General features: G+C 58.7%; 1 protein-coding gene across 1 annotated transcript in view; it reads left to right on the forward strand.

Moving 5' to 3' along the window:
• Positions 1–10,280, forward strand: part of CSPG4 (chondroitin sulfate proteoglycan 4) — a 37,749-nt gene extending 27,469 nt beyond the window's left edge. Inside the window, exons 6-10 of the mRNA XM_017518234.1 lie at positions 973–1,171; positions 1,272–1,406; positions 1,550–1,716; positions 6,746–6,929; positions 7,253–10,280. Of these exons, the coding sequence (XP_017373723.1) occupies positions 973–1,171; positions 1,272–1,406; positions 1,550–1,716; positions 6,746–6,929; positions 7,253–9,087 (2,520 nt within the window). The 3' untranslated portion in view covers positions 9,088–10,280. The remainder of the gene's footprint in view (positions 1–972; positions 1,172–1,271; positions 1,407–1,549; positions 1,717–6,745; positions 6,930–7,252) is intronic.
• The last annotated feature ends 8,311 nt before the right edge of the window (positions 10,281–18,591 follow it).

Consider the following 18,591-nt stretch of genomic DNA (forward strand, 5'->3'; position numbering starts at 1 on the left):
AGGATGTGCCCGTAGAGGGCGGCCTGGTGGTGGGGAGGCCGCTGAAGAGTGAGTGGGACACAGCGCTCAGGAACCACAGGCCGGGACGGCTGTGTGGCAGCGCGGCCACCAGGTGGGGCCATCCACCCGTGCTTGCTCCAGGAGCCCAGCGCTGGGGCCCTGCCCCCCACATTAAGGCCCCTCATGCCATGGCTGGGCCTGAGGGCTTCCTGGGGCCGGGGAAGAGGGCCCAGGAATGCCAGAGGGCTCCATTTTCTGGGCATGTGAGCCCCACGCCAGCACTGCCTGCAAATAATCGGCCCAGCAAGACCAGACCTCAGGACCTCAGGAACCGGCACCTGCTCTGCTGGCCGGTGGGAGGCCTGAAGAGGGGTCCCCTTCGCCCAGCATGAGCAGGCCCCGGAACCGCTCTGGAAGCACCTGGCCCGTCCCAGCACTGCTTCTGTGCCGCAGGACACTGCCAGCCATCAGCCCACCCAGTTTGCACGTCCCACCCCTCCCTCAGCTGGAAGGAGGGCTCATTTCCAAAATCACCGTTCCCACCGTGCCCAGCCCCTGCCAGACACACATGGAGGGCCTGAAAGGAGACCCCGGCCCCATCAGCGAGGCAAATTAGGGAGCACTGTTGGTCAGGGTCGGGGGTTTCTGGGGGTGAGAACTTGGTGAGGGTAAGAGCTGGGGCCTTCCTGGGCAGGGGACACAAGCTGGCCTTGAGGGACACATGGGACTAGGGCAGATGGAGAGCAGGGAGGCTGGGCCTGGAGGGCAGCCTTCCCTGGGGCCTTCCCTGGGGTGACAGGGAAGGTGAATGCGGGGAGAGCCCTTTGTGCAGGGGAGCCAGAGCGGCGCCAGCCTCAATGCCAGCTGAGGCCTGAGCTGCAGTGGGGTTGGAGCCCTGGTGGCCGCCCAGGCCGGGGACGAAGGGGTGGGTGAGCGTGGCAGGGCAGGACCTTCACAGGCCCGTGTCCCCAGATGTGGGAGGGGGCCACGGCGCCCATCCCTGCGGAGGCTCTGAGGAGCACGGACGGCGACTCCGGGCCAGAGGACCTGGTCTACACCATCGAGCAGCCCAGCAACGGGCGGGTAGCGCTGCGGGCGGCGCCGGGCACCGAGGTGCGCAGCTTCACGCAGGCCCAGCTGGACGGCGGGCTCGTGCTGTTCTCACACAGAGGTGGGTGCTGAGGGCCGGTCCCCGGGTTCCTGCTGCCCACGGGGGAGCCCTGAGGCGGGGAGCCAGCTCGGGCCAGCGGACCCAATGTCCCCGTCCCCAGGAGCCCTGGACGGAGGCTTCCGCTTCGGCCTCTCTGACGGCGAGCACGCTTCCTCCGGACACTTCTTCCGAGTGACAGCCCAGAAGCAGGTGCTCCTCTCGCTGGAGGGCAGCCGGACCCTCACCGTCTGCCCAGGTGCGTGTGCTGACTGTGGGCGTTCCTGGTTGCTGGGAGCCCGGGAGGAGCTGAAGGTCGCACGCCAGTGTGACGCTGCCTCTCTGCAGCCACAGGCCTGGGCCTGGATCCCAAAGGCTGATGGTGTCTTTTGCCTCCGGCAGGGTCCGTGCAGCCACTCAGCAGCCAGAGCCTCAGAGCCAGCTCCAGCGCCGGCGCCGACCCCCAGCTCCTGCTCTACCGTGTGGTGCGGGGCCCCCAGCTGGGCCGGCTGTTCCATGCCCAGCAGGACAGCATGGGAGAGACCCTGGTGAACTTCACTCAGGCAGAGGTAAGGGCCCCACTCTGCAGCCACCACTCAGACGCCTCCAGCCTCAGGTGGCCACTGTGCCATGGACATCACATGGACATGGGCGCCAGCTCCAGCATCGCTGGCAGCAGACACTCCCAGGACTGTCACGGTCCAGGCCCTGGTGTCCTGCCCTCCAGGAGCTGCCAGGCTGGCAGGGCAAGTTCATATTCCCAGAAGGAGGGAGAAGGATGCAGGATGTTGGGGCAGGGCCCTAGAGCAGGGCTGGGGTCTTGGGTGTGGCTTCCAGAAGGAAGCTACAGCCAGACCCGAGGGGCTGGAGAGGGGGCACCATGTGGGGGCACTAGTGGCACCCCAACAGCTGGTGAGGGGCAGTGCTTGGTCCAGGAGGATGGAGTTGGAGGTGAAGCAGCTGCTGGGCCTGTGGGCAGAGATGTGAACCTGGGACTCAGGTTCAGGTGCCAGCCAGAGGCAGAGTGGATCCTAGGAGCAGATGGGCTGGGCACGGTGGCTCACACCTGTAATCCCAGCACTTTGGGAGGCTGAGGTGGGCAGATCACCTGAGGCTGGGAGTTTGAGATCAGCCTGACCAACATGGAGAAACCCCATCTCTACCAAAAATACAACAATTAGCTGGGCGTGGTGGTGCATGCCTGTAATCCCAGCTCCTTGGGAGGCTAAGGCAGGAGAATCCCTTAAACCTGGGAGGCAGACACTGCAGTGAGTCAAGATCATGCCACTGCCCTCCAGCCTGGGCAACAAGAGCAAAACTCCATCTCAAAAAACAAAAAAGGCAGCTGAGTAGGTCAAAAGGGTGAAGCTGCCATTCATCCGTCCTGGGAGCTTCTGAAACTAGCAGGAAGAACCAGAGCTCTCAGCCACGGGCAGCAGCAGACTCTCTGTGGTAACCGTGCCATGGGGCCCAGCAGCCGCTGCTTAAATGAACACCTCTTCCCGAAGGCAGAACAGGAGTTGCTGCATAGCAGGGCAGAGCAGGGCAGACTCTTCCATGGGCCGCCCTGGGCAGGCAGCACACCTGATGCTCCCGCCAGGAGGCTGCATGGGCATCTGGACGCAGCACGTGATGCCAGTGAGTTCTGGATAGAGAGAGGTCTTGTGGGGCGCAGAGCTGACTCTGTCACTCAGAAGCCATGGCACACAGGACTGCCCCAAGTACCTCCATAGGGGTTCCCCTGCCAGCTCCTGAAAATGGCAGAGCCACCCCCCCAGCCCCCTTTCTAAGCTCCCTTGCTTGGGCAAGGACCTCCTGAACCTGAGAGTCTCCCTCCTGAGATTTGCAGATGGTGTTCAGCAAGTGGAAAGTTGAGGTCCCCACCCAGCAAGTGGCTCAGATGGGGAGCCTTTGGGCATTGGAAGGAGGTGGCCATCACAGTGTGGAATAAGGTTTCTTGGGCCTCTTGGACCTCCCAGGCCTGGGATCTGTGTTTTCCTGGAGCCCCACTCCTGCTATGGGCCCCTCCCCATCATTAGATATTCAGCAGGCTGGTGGCAACAGCAGCTGTGTACCCTCAGTTGCTGGGAGCCTTTGTCAAGAAAAGACCAGGCCATCAGCGACCCTCTCGCACTCTACAGCCTCATGTGACTCAGAGCTGCCCCACGCCCCAGCAATATGAAGGACTAGACTGAATGGCCACCGGGGACCAGGCTGGCAGTGCCACCCAGGAAAGCCGGGAAGAGGCTACGTGGGCTACCTGGTCCACTTGGGGAGGAAGGCAGGACTGGGTGTTGTCTTGACAGCAGCCCTGTCCCCCAACACTGAATGGGCAGGGAAGGGGTCAGGTGTCCCCATTTTTCAGATACAGAAATGGAGGCTTGTGGAGGGCAAGTAACGTTATTCAGAGCACATGGTGAGTAAGAGGCAAAACTTCTGCCTGCAAGTCCAGGATTTCCTTCGCCGGAGGACACTGTTCGCTCCCAGAGCTCAGGACCCTGTGCTGTGTCTCACTCCCACCCACAGAGCTCCTGTATCCAGGCATCAGCTCCCACTCCCACTCCTGGGGACTCCATTTCCTTCCTGCCCACCATTCAGCCCGGGCCAAGGTTGCCACTGGCAGCTTTTTAGTCCTTCTGGGCCAGATCTGGCCCACAGATGTGTTTATTTGGCCTGCACAAAGCAGCTCATACTTTAAAGTTAATTGTCAACATACAACCTTTGGGAAATTAAACAAAAAACCTGATTCCCATTTCTTTTTTTTTTTTTCTTTTTTGAGATGGAGTCTCGCACTGTCTCCCAGGTTGGAGTGCAGTGGCACTATCTCAGCTCACTGCAACCTCCGCCTCCCAGGTTCAAGTGATTCTCCTGCCTCAGCCTCCTGAGTGGCTGGGATTACAGGCGTGTACACCCAGCTAATTTTTGTATTTTTAGTAGAGACAGGGTTTCACCATGTTGGTCAGGCTGGTCTCGAACTCCTGACCTCGTGATCCACCCACCTTGGCCTCCCAAAGTGCTGGGATTACAAGCGTGAGCCACAGTGCCCGGCTTCCTATTTTCTTAAAAGGCCTGTGTTCCCTCTTACAGCAAAAGCAGAGGAGCAGCCCCTTCCTTTAGAACAGGTACTAGGCCCCATGTAGACAGCTCAGCTTTCCTTCAGACTGGGCTCAGCTGCCCTTTCACCTGGGCCCTGCTCCCCCTTAGACAAGGCCCTGCTCCCACTTAGCCCGCGTCCTGCCCCCTCACTTAGACAGGGCCCTGCCCCACCTCAGACCAGGCCCTGCCCACTCCTCAGACTGGGCCCTGCCTCGCCTTAGCCAGGGCCCTGCTCTCCCTTGTCTGGGTTCGGCTCCCTGAGTCCGGGTCCTGCTCCCCCTTAGTCTGGGTTCTGCTCCCCTAGTCTGGGCTCTGCTTCTAGAGTCTTCGCAGGTTAAGACCCTATTCAGTTTCCATGTTACTATTGCGCAAGTCCTGTTTTTCTTTCAGAAGAAAAATGGTTCCCAGTGTTTCCTAAAAGGAGAAAATAAGGGCGGGCGTGGTGGCTCATGCCTTTAATCCTGGCACATTGGGAGGCTGAGGCAGGTAGATCATGAGGTCAGGAGATCGAAATCACCCTCGGCAACACGGCGAAACCCCATCTCTACTAAAATGCAAAAATTAGCCAGGTGTGGTGGCATGTGCCTGTAGTCCCAGCTACTCGGGAGGCTGAGGCAGGAGAATCGCTTGAACCTGGGAGGTGGAGGTTGCAGTGAGCCGAGATGGCACCACTGAACTCCAGCCTGGGAGACAGAGCAAGATTCTGTCTCAATAAAAAAAAAGTGGGGGTAGGGGGACAAAAGATAGGCCAAAAGAACACATTTTGATTGGAGGGGGAGGAAACCTCTTTTCTTTCTGGAGTGAAGAATATTCCTTGGTGTTGAACTCCAGGCAGCCCCGTGGAACAGCAGGTGTGGCTGGAACGGAGGTGAGGGGGGAGCTGAGGTTGCAGGGGTGATGTGGTCACAGCCAGGCCTTAGTGGTCAGATGGGGAGGCACTGCACTATGAGCCACAGAGCCACATAATCTTATCCTTCAAAAGGCTCACTCTGGCTTCCGTGTTAAGAAAACGTAGTGGGAGGGGGATTGCAGCTGGGACACGTGAAGCTGTCACCATAATCCAGGTAAGAGAGGAAGTGGTTTGAGGGATGGCGAGGAGGCAAGGGCAGCTCCAAGGATTTGACCTGAGCCACTGAAAACGGAGCTGTGGTCTCTGAAACGGGACGACTGTAGGGCGTGGGGCCGATCGGGAGTGCAGCCGGGGCACGTTGAGTTTGAGATGTCCACTAGATATCCACAGAGGCACCTGGAAACGTGCATCTGGGGCTCAGGGGACAGCAGGCTAGGCCGGAGCTACAGATAAGGGGGTCTTCAGCACAGCTGGCATTTGAGGCCAGGAGACTGAACAAGGCCCATGGAGAGTGCCTGTAGACAGAAAGGAACCTGGAGACCCAGCCATAAGATGTTGGGGAGAAGAGGAGGAACAGCCAGGAGAGTCTGTGAGGTAGGAGGAACCCCAGAGTGGCGCTTCCTGGAGCCCGTGGCTCTCCTGGAGGAAGGGCTGCTTGGCGGCACCCGTGCTGCTGAGGAGGTAAGAGGAGGCTGAGAGCCGACCGCTGGATCCAACAACACGGAGGCTGCTGGTGCCCTTGGCAAAAGGAGATGAGGCAATGGGGGATCAGGGAGAGACCCAAGGATGCCTGGGGGAGAGCGTGGACTCTGCTTTTTGGAGTTTTGCTGCAAAGAGAAGCGAAGGGGCAGGGGTGTTGTGGGTGGAAAATGTGAAGTCAAGAATATTTTTTTCTGGCCAGGTGTAGTGGCTCCTGCCTGTAATCCCAGCACTTTGGGAGGCCGAGGCAAGCGGATTGCTTGAGCCCAGGAGTTCAAGACCAGCCTGGGCAACATAGTGAGACCCTGTCTCAACAAACAATAAAAAAAATGAGGTGGGCATGGTGGCAAGTGCCTGTACCTTCCCCACTACTTGGGAAGCTGAGGTGGGAGGATTGCTTGAGCCTTGGAGGTTGAGGCTGCAGTGTGCCACGATCACACCACTGCAGTCCAGTCTGGGCAACAGAGCAAGACCCTGTCTCAGAAATAAATAAATAAATAAATGGAATAAATAGCTTTCATGTAAGTGAGACAAAAGAATAGCATAGTTGCATAATGAGGGAATGATGCATCTGGGGGAAAGCTGACACCACTGCAGAAGGCCAGCAGACAGGAGAAGTGGTATCTTCAGTAGGCGAGAGGGGTTAGGATCCAGTGCACAAGAGGAAGGACTCGCTTTAGAGAGCAGCATGGACGGGCCATGGCATTCCCCAGAGGTCACAGAAATTAGGCAGTTTCCCCAGGGTGGCAGAGCTGGCGTTTGAGCCCAGGTACCAGCTCTAGAGCCCAGCTCTGCACTGCCTTGCCTGATGAGATCCACTGTGAGGGAGAGAGTGGGTCACACGTACAGACCTGGGCACAGCCAGAAGAGCCCAGAGTGGGGCCTGAGGAGTACTCAGATCTGGACAACATGGGCTGGACCTGCCTCTCACCCCACAATGGTGTCTCCCCTAGGTCTACGCTGGGAATATTCTGTATGAGCACGAGATGCCCCCTGAGCCCTTCTGGGAGGCCCACGATGCCCTAGAGCTCCAGCTGTCCTCACCACCTGCCCGGGACGTGGCTGCCACCCTCACTGTGGCTGTGTCGTTTGAGGCTGCCTGTCCCCAGCGCCCCAGCCGCCTCTGGAAGAACAAAGGTGAACAGCATGAGGAGCTGTCAAGATTGCGGGATTGGGGGGGACAACGGGAGAGGCCCAGAGAGAAGGGGACAAAAGGCCAGGGTCAGCAGTTCCTGTCTCGACCGCCAGGACCAGGGAAGTCACAGGGATGGTGAGTGGGGAAGCTCTGACATCAGAGCAGGGACACAGTCCTCATCCTCCTGGGGACCCTGAGCCCCGCCCTGGAGGACCTGGCTTGAGGGTTGTTGGGAGGCACACCCTTGCCCTGGGCCACCCCAGCTGAGGGTCCGTGGCTCTTCCCTCAGTGGGCTGGACCCTCATAGCCTATGTCCCACCCCCAGGTCTCTGGGTCCCCGAGGGCCAGCGGGCCAAGATCACAGTGGCTGCCCTGGATGCCTCCAACCTCCTGGCCAGCGTCCCATCACACCAGCGCTCAGAGCATGATGTGCTCTTCCAGGTCATGCGGTTCCCCACCCGGGGCCAGCTGTTGGTGTCCGAGGAGCCCCTCCACGCCGGGCAGCCCCACTTCCTGCAGTCCCAGCTGGCTGCAGGGCAGCTGGTGTATGCTCACGGCGGCGGGGGCACCCAGCAGGATGGCTTCCGCTTTCGTGCCCACCTCCAGGGGCCATCAGGGGCCTCCGTGACAGGACCTCAAACCTCCGAGGCCTTTGCCATCACGGTGCGGGATGTAAATGAGCGGCCCCCTCAACCACAGGCCTCTGTCCCACTCCGGCTCACCCGAGGCTCTCGAGCCCCCATCTCCCGGGCCCAGCTGAGCGTAGTGGACCCAGACTCAGCTCCTGGGGAGATTGAGTATGAGGTGCAGCGGGCACCCCACAATGGCTTCCTTAGCCTGGTGGGTGGTGGCTCGGGGCCCGTGATCCGCTTCACGCAAGCCGACGTGGATTCGGGGCGGCTGGCCTTTGTGGCCAACGGGAGCAGCGTGGCAGGCATCTTCCAGCTGAGCATGTCTGATGGAGCCAGCCCACCCCTGCCCATGTCCCTGGCCGTGGACATCCTACCATCTGCCATAGAGGTGCAGCTGCGGGCACCCCTGGAGGTGCCCCAAGCTTTGGGGCGCTCCTCACTGAGTCGGCAGCAGCTCCGGGTGGTTTCAGATCGGGAGGAGCCGGAGGCAGCATACCGCCTCATCCAGGGACCCCAGTACGGGCATCTCCTGGTGGGCGGGCGGCCCGCCTCGACCTTCAGCCAGCTCCAGATAGACCAGGGCGAGGTGGTCTTTGCCTTCACTAACTTCTCCTCCTCTCATGACCACTTCAGAGTCCTGGCGCTGGCTAGGGGTGTCAACGCATCCGCCATAGTGAACGTCACGGTGACGGCTCTGCTGCATGTGTGGACAGGCGGGCCGTGGCCCCAGGGTGCCACCCTACGCCTGGACCCCACCATCCTAGATGCTGGCGAGCTGGCCAACCGCACGGGCAGTGTGCCCCGCTTTCGCCTCCTGGCGGGACCCCGCCATGGCCGCGTGGTCCGCATGCCCCGATCCAGAACGGAGCCTGGGGGCAGCCAGCTGGTGGAGCAGTTCACTCAGCAGGACCTTGAGGACGGGAGGCTGGGGCTGGAGGTGGGCAGTCCAGAGGGGAGGGCCCCCGGCCCCACAGGCGACAGCCTCACTCTGGAGCTGTGGGCTCAGGGTGTCCCCCCTGCTGTGGCCTCCCTGGATTTTGCCACTGAGCCTTACAACGCTGCCCGACCCTACAGTGTGGCCCTGCTCAGTGTCCCCAAGGCTGCCCGGACAGAAGCAGGGAAGCCAGAGAGCAGCACCCCCACAGGCGAGCCAGGCCCCATGGCATCCAGCCCTGTGCCCACTGTGGCCAAGGGAGGCTTCCTGGCCTTCCTTGAGGCCAACATGTTCAGCGTCATCATCCCCGTGTGCCTGGTCCTCCTGCTCCTGGCGCTCATCTTGCCCCTGCTCTTCTACCTCCGAAAACGCAACAAGACAGGCAAGCACAACGTCCAGGTTCTGACTGCCAAGCCTCGCAACGGCCTGGCTGGTGACACTGAGACCTTTCGCAAGGTGGAGCCAGGCCAGGCCATCCCGCTTACAGCTGTGCCTGGCCAGGGCCCCCCGCCAGGAGGCCAGCCTGACCCAGAGCTGCTGCAGTTCTGCAGGACACCCAACCCTGCCCTTAAGAATGGCCAGTACTGGGTGTGAGGCCTGGCCTGGGCCCAGGTGCTGATTGGGCCGGGGAAAGGCTTGCCTGTGTCCCAGGCCCCATTGCTTCCATGCCCGGGTGCTGTCTGAGTATCCCCAGAGCAAGAGAGACCTGGAGACACCAGGGGTGGAGGGTCCTGGGAGATAGTCCCAGGGGTCCCGGACAGAGTACAGTGGAGTGAAGAGCTGGAGCCTGGAGAACTGCGGGGGCCGAGGCAGGATGCAGGCTGAAGTTCGGTCCTGCTGCCCCGGAGCTGGTTTGCGCTGTCAAAACCAGGGTAACCTCCTACGTAGGTCATGACTCTGGATCCTGGGTCTGTGACCTTGGGTAAGTCACGCCTGACCCAGGCTTCGAAGAGGGCAAGGAGAAGAAAGTACCCTGGGGAAGGAAGGGGCACAGGAGGGATTCCTGGCTTTTCCACTCCAACCCAGGCCACCCTTTGTCTCCAGAGTTGAGAGAAAAACTTTCCCCTCTGCTTTTTTAGGGAGATGGGATTCCCTGGAGCAGAGAGCAGGAGGAGAGAGCACCTCCAAGCTAGAAGGCGTAAACCAGTAGAATAATATATTCAGGGTGCAGGGCGGGTAGGTTGCTCTGGGGATGGGTTTATTTAAGCAAGGAAGCTATTTAACATGGCGCTGAGCTAGCCAGGACTGATGGAGCCCCTGGAGGTGTGGGATGGAGGAGGGTCTGCAGCCAGTTCATTCCCGGGGCCCCATCTTGATGGGGCTAAGCATGCATGTGTCAGCGGCTTGGGAGCAGGCCAGGCTGGGGCTCTCAGAGGGCCTCAGGCCGAGGCCACTGCAGTGCCAGTGCCCCCCTGAGGACTAGCAGGCAGACAGCTGGGGGCACGTGACTCCCTGGAGCCTGGAAAAACGGTGCTTTGGAGGCTCTGGACAGCTGTGTGGTGTTTGTGTCTTAACTGTGCACTGGGCCCTGTCCACGTTGGCCTGTGTACAGAGGGCCCCTGGGGTCGGCCTTCTGGCCTGGTCTCAGCCAGGGGGAAGGACAGGACCAGGCAGTCCTCTGAACTTCCGCCTTCTGGGGCCTCCCAGACCTCCTGTGCCCCCACCTGTGTGGGCAGGTGGCCAGTCTTCGGGTGATGGGTCCAAAGCCCTCCAGTTTAGTAGAGAAAGGCCGGGTCCTCTACAAAGAGCTTCAAAGCAAAAATAAAAATAAATGCTCCCCCCCCAGATTTATTAGCCTGAGTTTTGGCCTCCACACCCCTGTCCCTCACCGGTCACCTCTCAAGGGGTTGGAACAGCAAAGTGAAGGGAGTAGGGGACCTGGACTTGGATCCCAAGGCTGGGACATGGTACCAAGGGGGTGGGGAGGGTGAGGGAACCACCAAAGGTGCCGCCTGGAGACTTTTACAAGGATGCCTTCTGCTGGTCTCTACCCTCCCGACAGGAGGACCAAGAGCACTGCTTCTCCAAAGCCAGAGGAAGCAGCAAGGATTCAGAAAAGGCAGGCATCCCCTCACGTGGCCCGAGAGGCCTGCATTGGGTTGCAGAGGGGCCCTGAGGCCAGGCCTCTCCAGAAGGTGCTCTCTGACTTGCTGAGTCGTCACTCTCTAGATCTTTCCCTCTTGAGGGTGTCCCAGGGTTGGGGGCAATGGAGACAGATTCTGGGTCCCAGGGGATATATGCCTGGCCCTGAGGGTGGACAGAAGCGAGGAGGGGAGACATGAGAGGCCTCTGAGCACTGGCGCCTGAGCACAGCCAGGGTCAGTGGGTGGAGAGCCCCAGCCAGCCTCTGGCAGCTGACCTGCATCTGGGGACCAGAGTCACCTCTTTCCTGCACCCCAACATCTGAACATTTGAACCAGGAACGAGAGCAAGAGAGAAGGCTGTCTCCTCCCGTCCTGTCCCTGCACCGCCCCTCCTGTGACGCCTTCCCTGTCGCAGGGTCTGGCCACTCTCAGAGGCTTCGGGCGGGAGCTGGGAACATCCTGCTGTGAAGGCCCCCAGAGTACCCAGGGGAAACTAAGAGTCAGGGAGGGGAAGAGGGCTATCACACAGCAAGGCGCTTCTTGCCACACTGAACAGCAGGGCTCCCCAGGGAGGGTGGCCAGGGCCCCAGAGATCCCTCTGCATGCTGAGCTCACCGTGCTCAGGGCTCGGCGTGAGCTCGCTCAGTTCTGTCTACAAGCCTGGTCTCTCCAGTTCCCCAGGCCAGCTTCAGACAGAGGCCGGCCAAGGATGTCTCCACGCCACACCCCATGCTCTGCCCTCCCGTCCCAGTAGGGAGCTCGGGCTGGAGCCTCAGGGCTGTGATATCTGGAGCAAGTCTCTACCCAGGGCGACCAGTTTCCCTGGAAGTGTAAGCCGAGAAGGGGGTGACAGACCCAGCAGGCAGGATCTGGCCTGGTCTCCGATTTCCCCCTGAGGACTGAGGACACACTCTGTTCACAGATCCCGGCCCGGCCTCCCTGCCCCCAGGGAGCTGGCACCAGCTGACACAGTTCTGGCTCCTCTGAGCTCGAGCGGGACAGCGGACTGGCACCCGGGGCACTGTGCCAGCAGCTCTGCTAGGACCTGGGAGAGGGTCTTTCGCTGGCACAGCAGAGCTGAGAACCCAACCTAAACCTGGGACCTTGGTTTCTGTAAATCCCTTGCCTCAGGGCTTAAGGGGCTGGTCTCCACGTTACAAAGTAACTCACCATCCCCCTCCTTCGAGGAGCCATTTCCTCCCAAGCACTGGAGGTAGCAGCCAACTCGTGTGCACATGGCCCGTTTGGGAGCTCCTGACCCTCTCCACACGAACACACATACACGAATGCATAATGTGCATTAGTGCACGCCACTGGATGTGAGCACAGGCTCATGCATGACCTTCAGACACACAGCACAGAGATAAATACCAACATACACAAATGCAGGGCACACACAAATTGCAGAAGTACCTGCTCCTCACCTGGGACCCCTCCCACCCGCCCCCGGAGTCCCAGCTGGCCTAGTTGAGCAAAGGGGTCAGGATTTTCTGCCCATTAAGGGACCCAAGCTGACATCAGCAAAATGGCAAAGTGAGCCCATGGGTTGGGGAAGTGAGCCCATGGTAGGGGTCGCCAGAGGGGCCCAGATCCCCAGAGCCCCAGCTTGGAAACCCCGCCCACCTCCCTAAGTGGCTTAGTCTCTCAGGCACTAGAAAAGGGGCTCCCTCTGAGAGCCTTCTCCGCATCCTAGAAACCAGCCCTTCAAGCGGGTTCGCTCTGGCAGCCAGGGAGCCCACTGAACTGGCACACTCATCCTCCAATAGGAAGCCAGAGAAGTGCTTCCGCCACCCCACACTGACCTCCCCTGGCCAATGGGAACTGCCAGGGCTGCTGGCATCTTCCTCCAGGTCCTGAAGATTCCAGATCTTAAAGAGATGGAGGTTCTACCTGGGCAGAACTCCAGATACCTCTGGCTGGATCTCCCATTCCTGGCCATAACATGTGGGGGAGCCCTGGCAAGTAGGTGGAGCAAAGGCAGAGGACCAGACCCACGGGGCTCCTCTGCACAGCTCCACTCCGACCCTAGGGCCTCTCATAGGTAACGCCATCCCTGTGGAGTAACTCCCTGTGGAGTAAGATTGGTCAGGCAACAGCAAGGCCATTTTGTGCCGAAAATGCAATGGAAGATGCAGATAGGAATCCACCCAGCCCTTCCTGAAGAGCCGCAGACATGCCAGTGAGTAACTACCTATGCCTGACATGTGCCTTCATCCCACGGTATAAGCCGGCCAATGAGGGAAGCTCGCTGCCTGTCTGCTTCCTCCTCTCCTTAGAGAAGGCCGGACCTTCCATGGAAAGGCCCAGCCACATGGCAGCTAAAGCGAGCATGTTCAGCTACATCCTGGTCACATTTCCATTCTCAGTGTAATGAATTGTAGTATTTAACTGACGGCAGCTAGCCTCATAAAGGGTGTCAGTGCCTTGGAGGGCCCTCTGTGGCTACCAAGATAATCGATGGGTTGTGTTATGTTCCTTCACATTCCAGATGTCCTGTGAGCCCCTAGAAACAGAAGCAGCCCTTGATTAAATCGACCAGTGGTCAAAAAGGACTTTTTTACCCAAACATAGCTTCAGCAAGGGACAGGGGGAGTTCCCCTGCCTGCCAACCTGAGATCTGCCGGCTCTGTTGTCCAGAGCCTGGAGCTAATCCCAAGGCTTCCTTCCAATGCCTCCTGAGGTTGCAGAGGGCTCGAGACACACACAGTCTCTGGGTCTTGCAGACTCAAACTTGATGAGTTGCCTAAGTCTTTGCTGCTCAAAGTGGAGTCCATGGACCAGCAGCACCGACATTACCTGGGAGCTTGTTGGAAATGAAGACTCTCAGGCCCCACTCCAGAGTAGCTGAATCAGACCATGTGGTTTTTTTTTTTTTTTTTTGAGACAGAGTCTGACTCTGTCACCCAGGCTGGAGTGCAATGGTGTGATCTCGGCTCACTGCAACTTCCGTCTTCCTGGTTCAAGCAATTCTTGTGCCCCAGCCTCCCAAGTAGCTGGGATTACAGGTGTGTGCCACCACGCCTGGCTAATTTTTGTATTTTTAGTAGAGACAGGGTTTCACCATGTTGGTCAGACCGGTCTTGAACTCCTGACCTTGTGATCCGCCCACCTTGGCCTCCCAAAGTTCTGGGATTACAGGCGTGAGCCACCACCGCACCCAGCCCCAGACTGTGTTTTAACAAGGTCCCAGGTGATCAGAATACACATGACATAGTAAGTCCTGATTGAAGTCCTGCCCTCACCCTCTAATTAGGGGACACTGAGATGGCAGAGATGGGCCCCAGGCCAATACCACATGGTGAGCTCGTTGGCTGAGAGAAGGTCAGACTTTGAGCCCCGTCTTGGGGTTCTGTATGCCACTTCAGCTCTCTATTCCTGTCTCCCACGCTCTTGCAAAGTCCCCACATCCACTGCAGGTTTGGAGGGATGGGGTTCTGACGTGGGTTCCTCCTCCAGGGGACTCCAGTGAGGACAAGAGGGGAAGCAGAGGAGGATGAGGCCGGTGGCCAGATCTGATCCAGTGGGGAGGCTCTGCAGGCAACAGCCCACTCCCGTCCTTACCTCCCAAAGACGGGGCCCTGGGGAGTGGCAGCAGCCCCACACCCCACACCCCACCTTTTGCAATCCGGCTAGTCCTTCCCTTCCTGTCTCCTCCCTGCCCATCTGGTCTCACCTGTCAGGGGAGGGATGAAGGGAAGTGTCTGGCCAAGGTCACCAGTCAGTGCCTGTGTCATGCACAGGGCCTCCCCCATGGAGAAGCAGGGTACCCACCAGGGGAAGGGAAAGAAGCCACCTGTTAGGCTGCCAGCCAGTCCTGGTTGGGAAGGAGGGCACGGGACACCCAGGACTCTCCGTCCTACAGAAGTGCCACACTGTCTTTCTTGCCCCTGGAAGGAATGCTGGTCAATGGCCCACAGCCTGTGGGGTACCCTAGTGCTGGGAGTACCTTTGGGACCCCCACCAACTCCCTCCCCTCCTGGATTGTTGAGCCAAGCCCAGGTGAAGCTGCCAGACCCCACACCCTGCAGTAAGCATCATTCAATTCTATACTCTTCACTAAGAAAGTGTCCAGCCTGGCCCAGCTCCCGCTGTGTCCATGCTAGATACAGAGCAGCTGACCAGCAAACATCTACTGCTAGAACACAGCACCCCCTTCCCTCAGCATGCCCTCAAGCCAAGAGGCCTCTGACCATCTATCCTACCCAGACCTCTCCCGGGTTCCCACTCTGGCTCCCCTGCTCCCCTCACCCCTAGGGTTGCTGGCTGGGCTCTCCACGGCTGCTCTGGCCCCAGGTCTCTTCTAGGGCCCAGGCAGACCTGGCCCCAGGGCCTGAGTTTCTGTGGGGCAGGTTTAATCTCTCCCTCCCAGATGTTTCAGAGCTCTCTGCACACCTCCTTCAGACTCATCCATGGCTCCCTCCCACTCAGATACCTGAGGTCTATCTGCCTGAATGTGTTCTGCCTAGAGGGTCTATCCCAGAATCCTGTGGGCAGAACATGTTCACTGAATCACACACGGTCGTTCACCACAGATAGAAGCAAAGTTAAGTGGGGCAGGAGGAAGAGATGACCCCAAAACCCCTTACACTCAGCCTTTGCCTGCCTGACAGCCCTCCTCAAAACTTCCGGGCCCATGGACCACTGTGCCCGCCAGGCTAACCACTCACAGGGCTCACCTGATCCCAAGCTTTGGAGACAAGGGGCAGAGCAGAGCAACTGATGCCCTCACCCCCCGCCCAGATGACCCTGCATTCAATCAGGAGGCCCAGAGAAGAGGTGTGACTCACCCATAGTCACACAGCACTTCACCTCCTAGAGACTTGACACTTCCAGATGCCAAAGATGCATCTCTCTGCAGTGGGATGCCCAGCACCTGGAGACACATCGGGGCCAGGCAGTGGGCCAGGGACGCCAGACATGCTGGCCAGGGCAGAGCCCTCCAAGAACCAGACTGCAGCAGGGAAACCTTGTTGAGTCTTGGGGAAGGTGGCTCCTGGGCCAGGATGACCTAAAGGGCTCCTGGGCAGGCAGGCAGGTGGGCAAGGCTGGCAGAGTCTGAGCACTCCTGGAAGGCAGTGACTCAGGCTGGAAGGGCCCCTTCTGAGTCAGCCCTGCTGAAAGGTCGCCTTGTGAGTGCTGCACCTGGACAAGCGACTGGGGCAAAGCCAAGGGACCCCACGAAGGTTCTAGGCCCCATGAGCTCTGCTCCATAATCTGCCCTGAGAAGCTCTGAGTCTGAGGATAGAACCCATGAACTGAAGGAGGGAGGGCAGAGGCAGTGACTGTCCATGCGGTGAGCTTGTACAAGTCCACCCAGCTATTCTAACTCAAGAAGGGACCCACTGGTTCCAGAGAGTATGCAGCCAGGCCTGGGAGCTCAGTGCCTGCTCTCTGCCTAGAAGCCCTCCTGTCCCACAAGGATTCACTTCCCAGCCCAGCTTCCTCCGTCTCCTCAAGTGAAGATCCACCAAAACAGTAGATCTGACCAAGGCTCCTTTCCAAAGGGTCAGTGTTAAGCCAGAGCTCTTAGAACAGCCCCTCACACACAGTAGATGCTCAATAAATGTTGACTGTTTTTTTTTTTTTTTTTTAATACAGAGTCTCTCTCTGCCACCCAGGCTGGAGTGCAGTGGTACAATCTGGGCTCACCGTAACCTCCGCCTCCCAGGTTCAAGTGATTCCTGTGCCTCAGCCTCCCGAGCAGCTGGGACTACAGATGCACGCCACCACCCCTGTCTGGCTAATTTTTGTATTTTTAGTACAGATGGGTTTTTACCATGTCGGCCAGGCTGGTCTTGGAACTCCTGACCTCAAGTGATCCTCCCACCTCAGCCTCCCAAAGTGCAGGGATTACAGGTGTGAGCCACCGCGCCTGGCCCAGCCTGACCATTGCTATTACTGGCGCTGTTATGATGGTTCCTCCTATTGAACTGCCCAGCATATGGGTCTGGCGTGTTGTAGGTGCTTGATAAATGGTCGAAGCTGACGTTATTGTTATTGCCATAATTGATGGCGGCCATCTCAGTGTGCGACACATAGTAGGTGCTTCACAAATGTTCAGTCCTTCTTGTGGATGGCCAAATACATGTGTTCCCTATCTGGCAAAGAGAGATACAGGGACATTCCTCACTGGGCTGTGGCAGGAATGGAGTCAGGGGTGCAGCGAAGGGTCAAGTTCTGGGTGGGAGCAGCTGGCAGTGCCACTCTGCCCTTCCTTCCTCCACACCCACCTCGCTGATTCGGAAGTTCTCCCTGACCGAAGGGATCCAAGGGGGAGGAGTCACAAAGAACCTGACTGCCCAGGTGGAAGGGGCAGGCCCCTCCCGGAACACAGGAGTTGTCTGGGCTGGACCCTGAGAAGGGGAACTGAGCCTCAGGCAGGGCAGGAGGTAAGAAGGACCGTGTAGAGCCAGAGGAGGAGGACCCTGGCCTCAGGAAGCAGAAGGGGTGCTGGGGAGCAGGCTGAGAAGCCAGTGTGGAGCTCCTGGCCCGACCGGGAGGCGCCCCCTGAAGGAACCTGGCACTGGGCTGAGAGCACGGTTTTCCACCACTGCCCACCCTCCAAGGCCGGCCCTTTAAGATGCAGAACTTGGGAGGGGAGTGGGGATGGTGCTGGGACCCTGGGCCAGACATCTACCCCCAGTTGTCCCCAGCTTAAGTGGCCTCAGTTGCCCAATTACCCAGCAGTCACCCTAGAAGCCTTCAGAGCTGGCCAGGATGGGCCACCATCACACCTCATACACACACACTCCACACCCCACCCAGCTGATGCCAGCCCAACTGGCTCGGTTTCAATGCCAGGGAGGAAGAAGGCTGCCTGCTGTACTGGTGGGGACAGCACGGAGTCCTGCTGGTCAAGGAAGGACAAGAAGGGGCTCCCTGGATCCTCCAGAGGACTGAGCAGGGACTGGTGCACACCCCTCTTCCACCCCTTCACACCCCATCCCTTGCTGGGAAAGAGGGAAATACTTCCCAGCACGAGTCATTGGGTCCCCAGGGGTGTGGGAGATGACATCAGGGAGTAGGCACGCATTTAGCCATCAGCTGCTGTGGCAACGTACACTTGCATGCACACACATCCGCAGGACAGCCGCATGCAGCTGCGCGTGTGCAGGTGCCCACACTCCTGACACGGTGGTGGACGTGTGCAAACCAGCCCCTATACACATGCCCTCCCCGGAGACCTGCAGACACAGACACGCAGCTCTCCTGAGTCACCTAGCGGGAGCCAGGCACTGTGCCCAGAGCTGGCAGTGCATAAGACAGACAGACACCACCTCCCCGGAAAGCTGCTTTCTGCTGCGGGAGACAGACCAGGAACAGCTACATTTAAAATATAACCTTTGCACTGAAGTATCATCCACACCTGAGCCTGTGTGATGCTGGAGTCTGTTGGAAGGCAAGGGGTGTGGGGGAGTGAAATAGAGACCCAGTGTTGAGAAGTGAAGTCAACAGATGGGCACATGGGGTTCGGTATGTTTGTTTCTCTACTTTTCTGTACGTTTGAAACTTTTTTTTTTTGAGACAGAGTCCCGCTCTGTCACCCAGGCTGGAGTGCAGTGGTGCGATTTTGGCTCACTGCAACCTCTGCCTCCTGGGCTCAAGTGATTCTCCTGCCTCAGCCTCCTGAGTAGGTGGGATTACAGGTGTGCACCACCACGCTCGGCTAATTTTTGTATTTTTAGTAGAAAAAATACAAAATGTATTCATTTTCACCATGTTGGCTAGGATAGTCTCAAACTCCTGACTTCAGGTGACCCGCCCACCTTGGCCTCCCAAAGTGCTGGGCATGAGCCACCGTGTCTGATCTGTATTTGCTTGGGAGACTGAGGCAGAAGAATCGCTTGAGCCCAGGAGGCAGAGGTTGCAGTGAGCTGAGATCATGCCACTGCACTCCACCTGGGTGACAGAGAGAACTCTGTCTCAAAAATAAATAAATAAATAGATAGATAAGAGTTAATTACATGCAGGTTTATAACTGGCAGTTGGTAATAAGAGAAATAAAGAAAAAATA

The sequence above is a fragment of the Cebus imitator genome, unplaced genomic scaffold (genome assembly GCF_001604975.1).
Source record: "Cebus imitator isolate Cc_AM_T3 unplaced genomic scaffold, Cebus_imitator-1.0 Scaffold664, whole genome shotgun sequence".
Lineage (NCBI taxonomy): Eukaryota > Metazoa > Chordata > Mammalia > Primates > Cebidae > Cebus > Cebus imitator.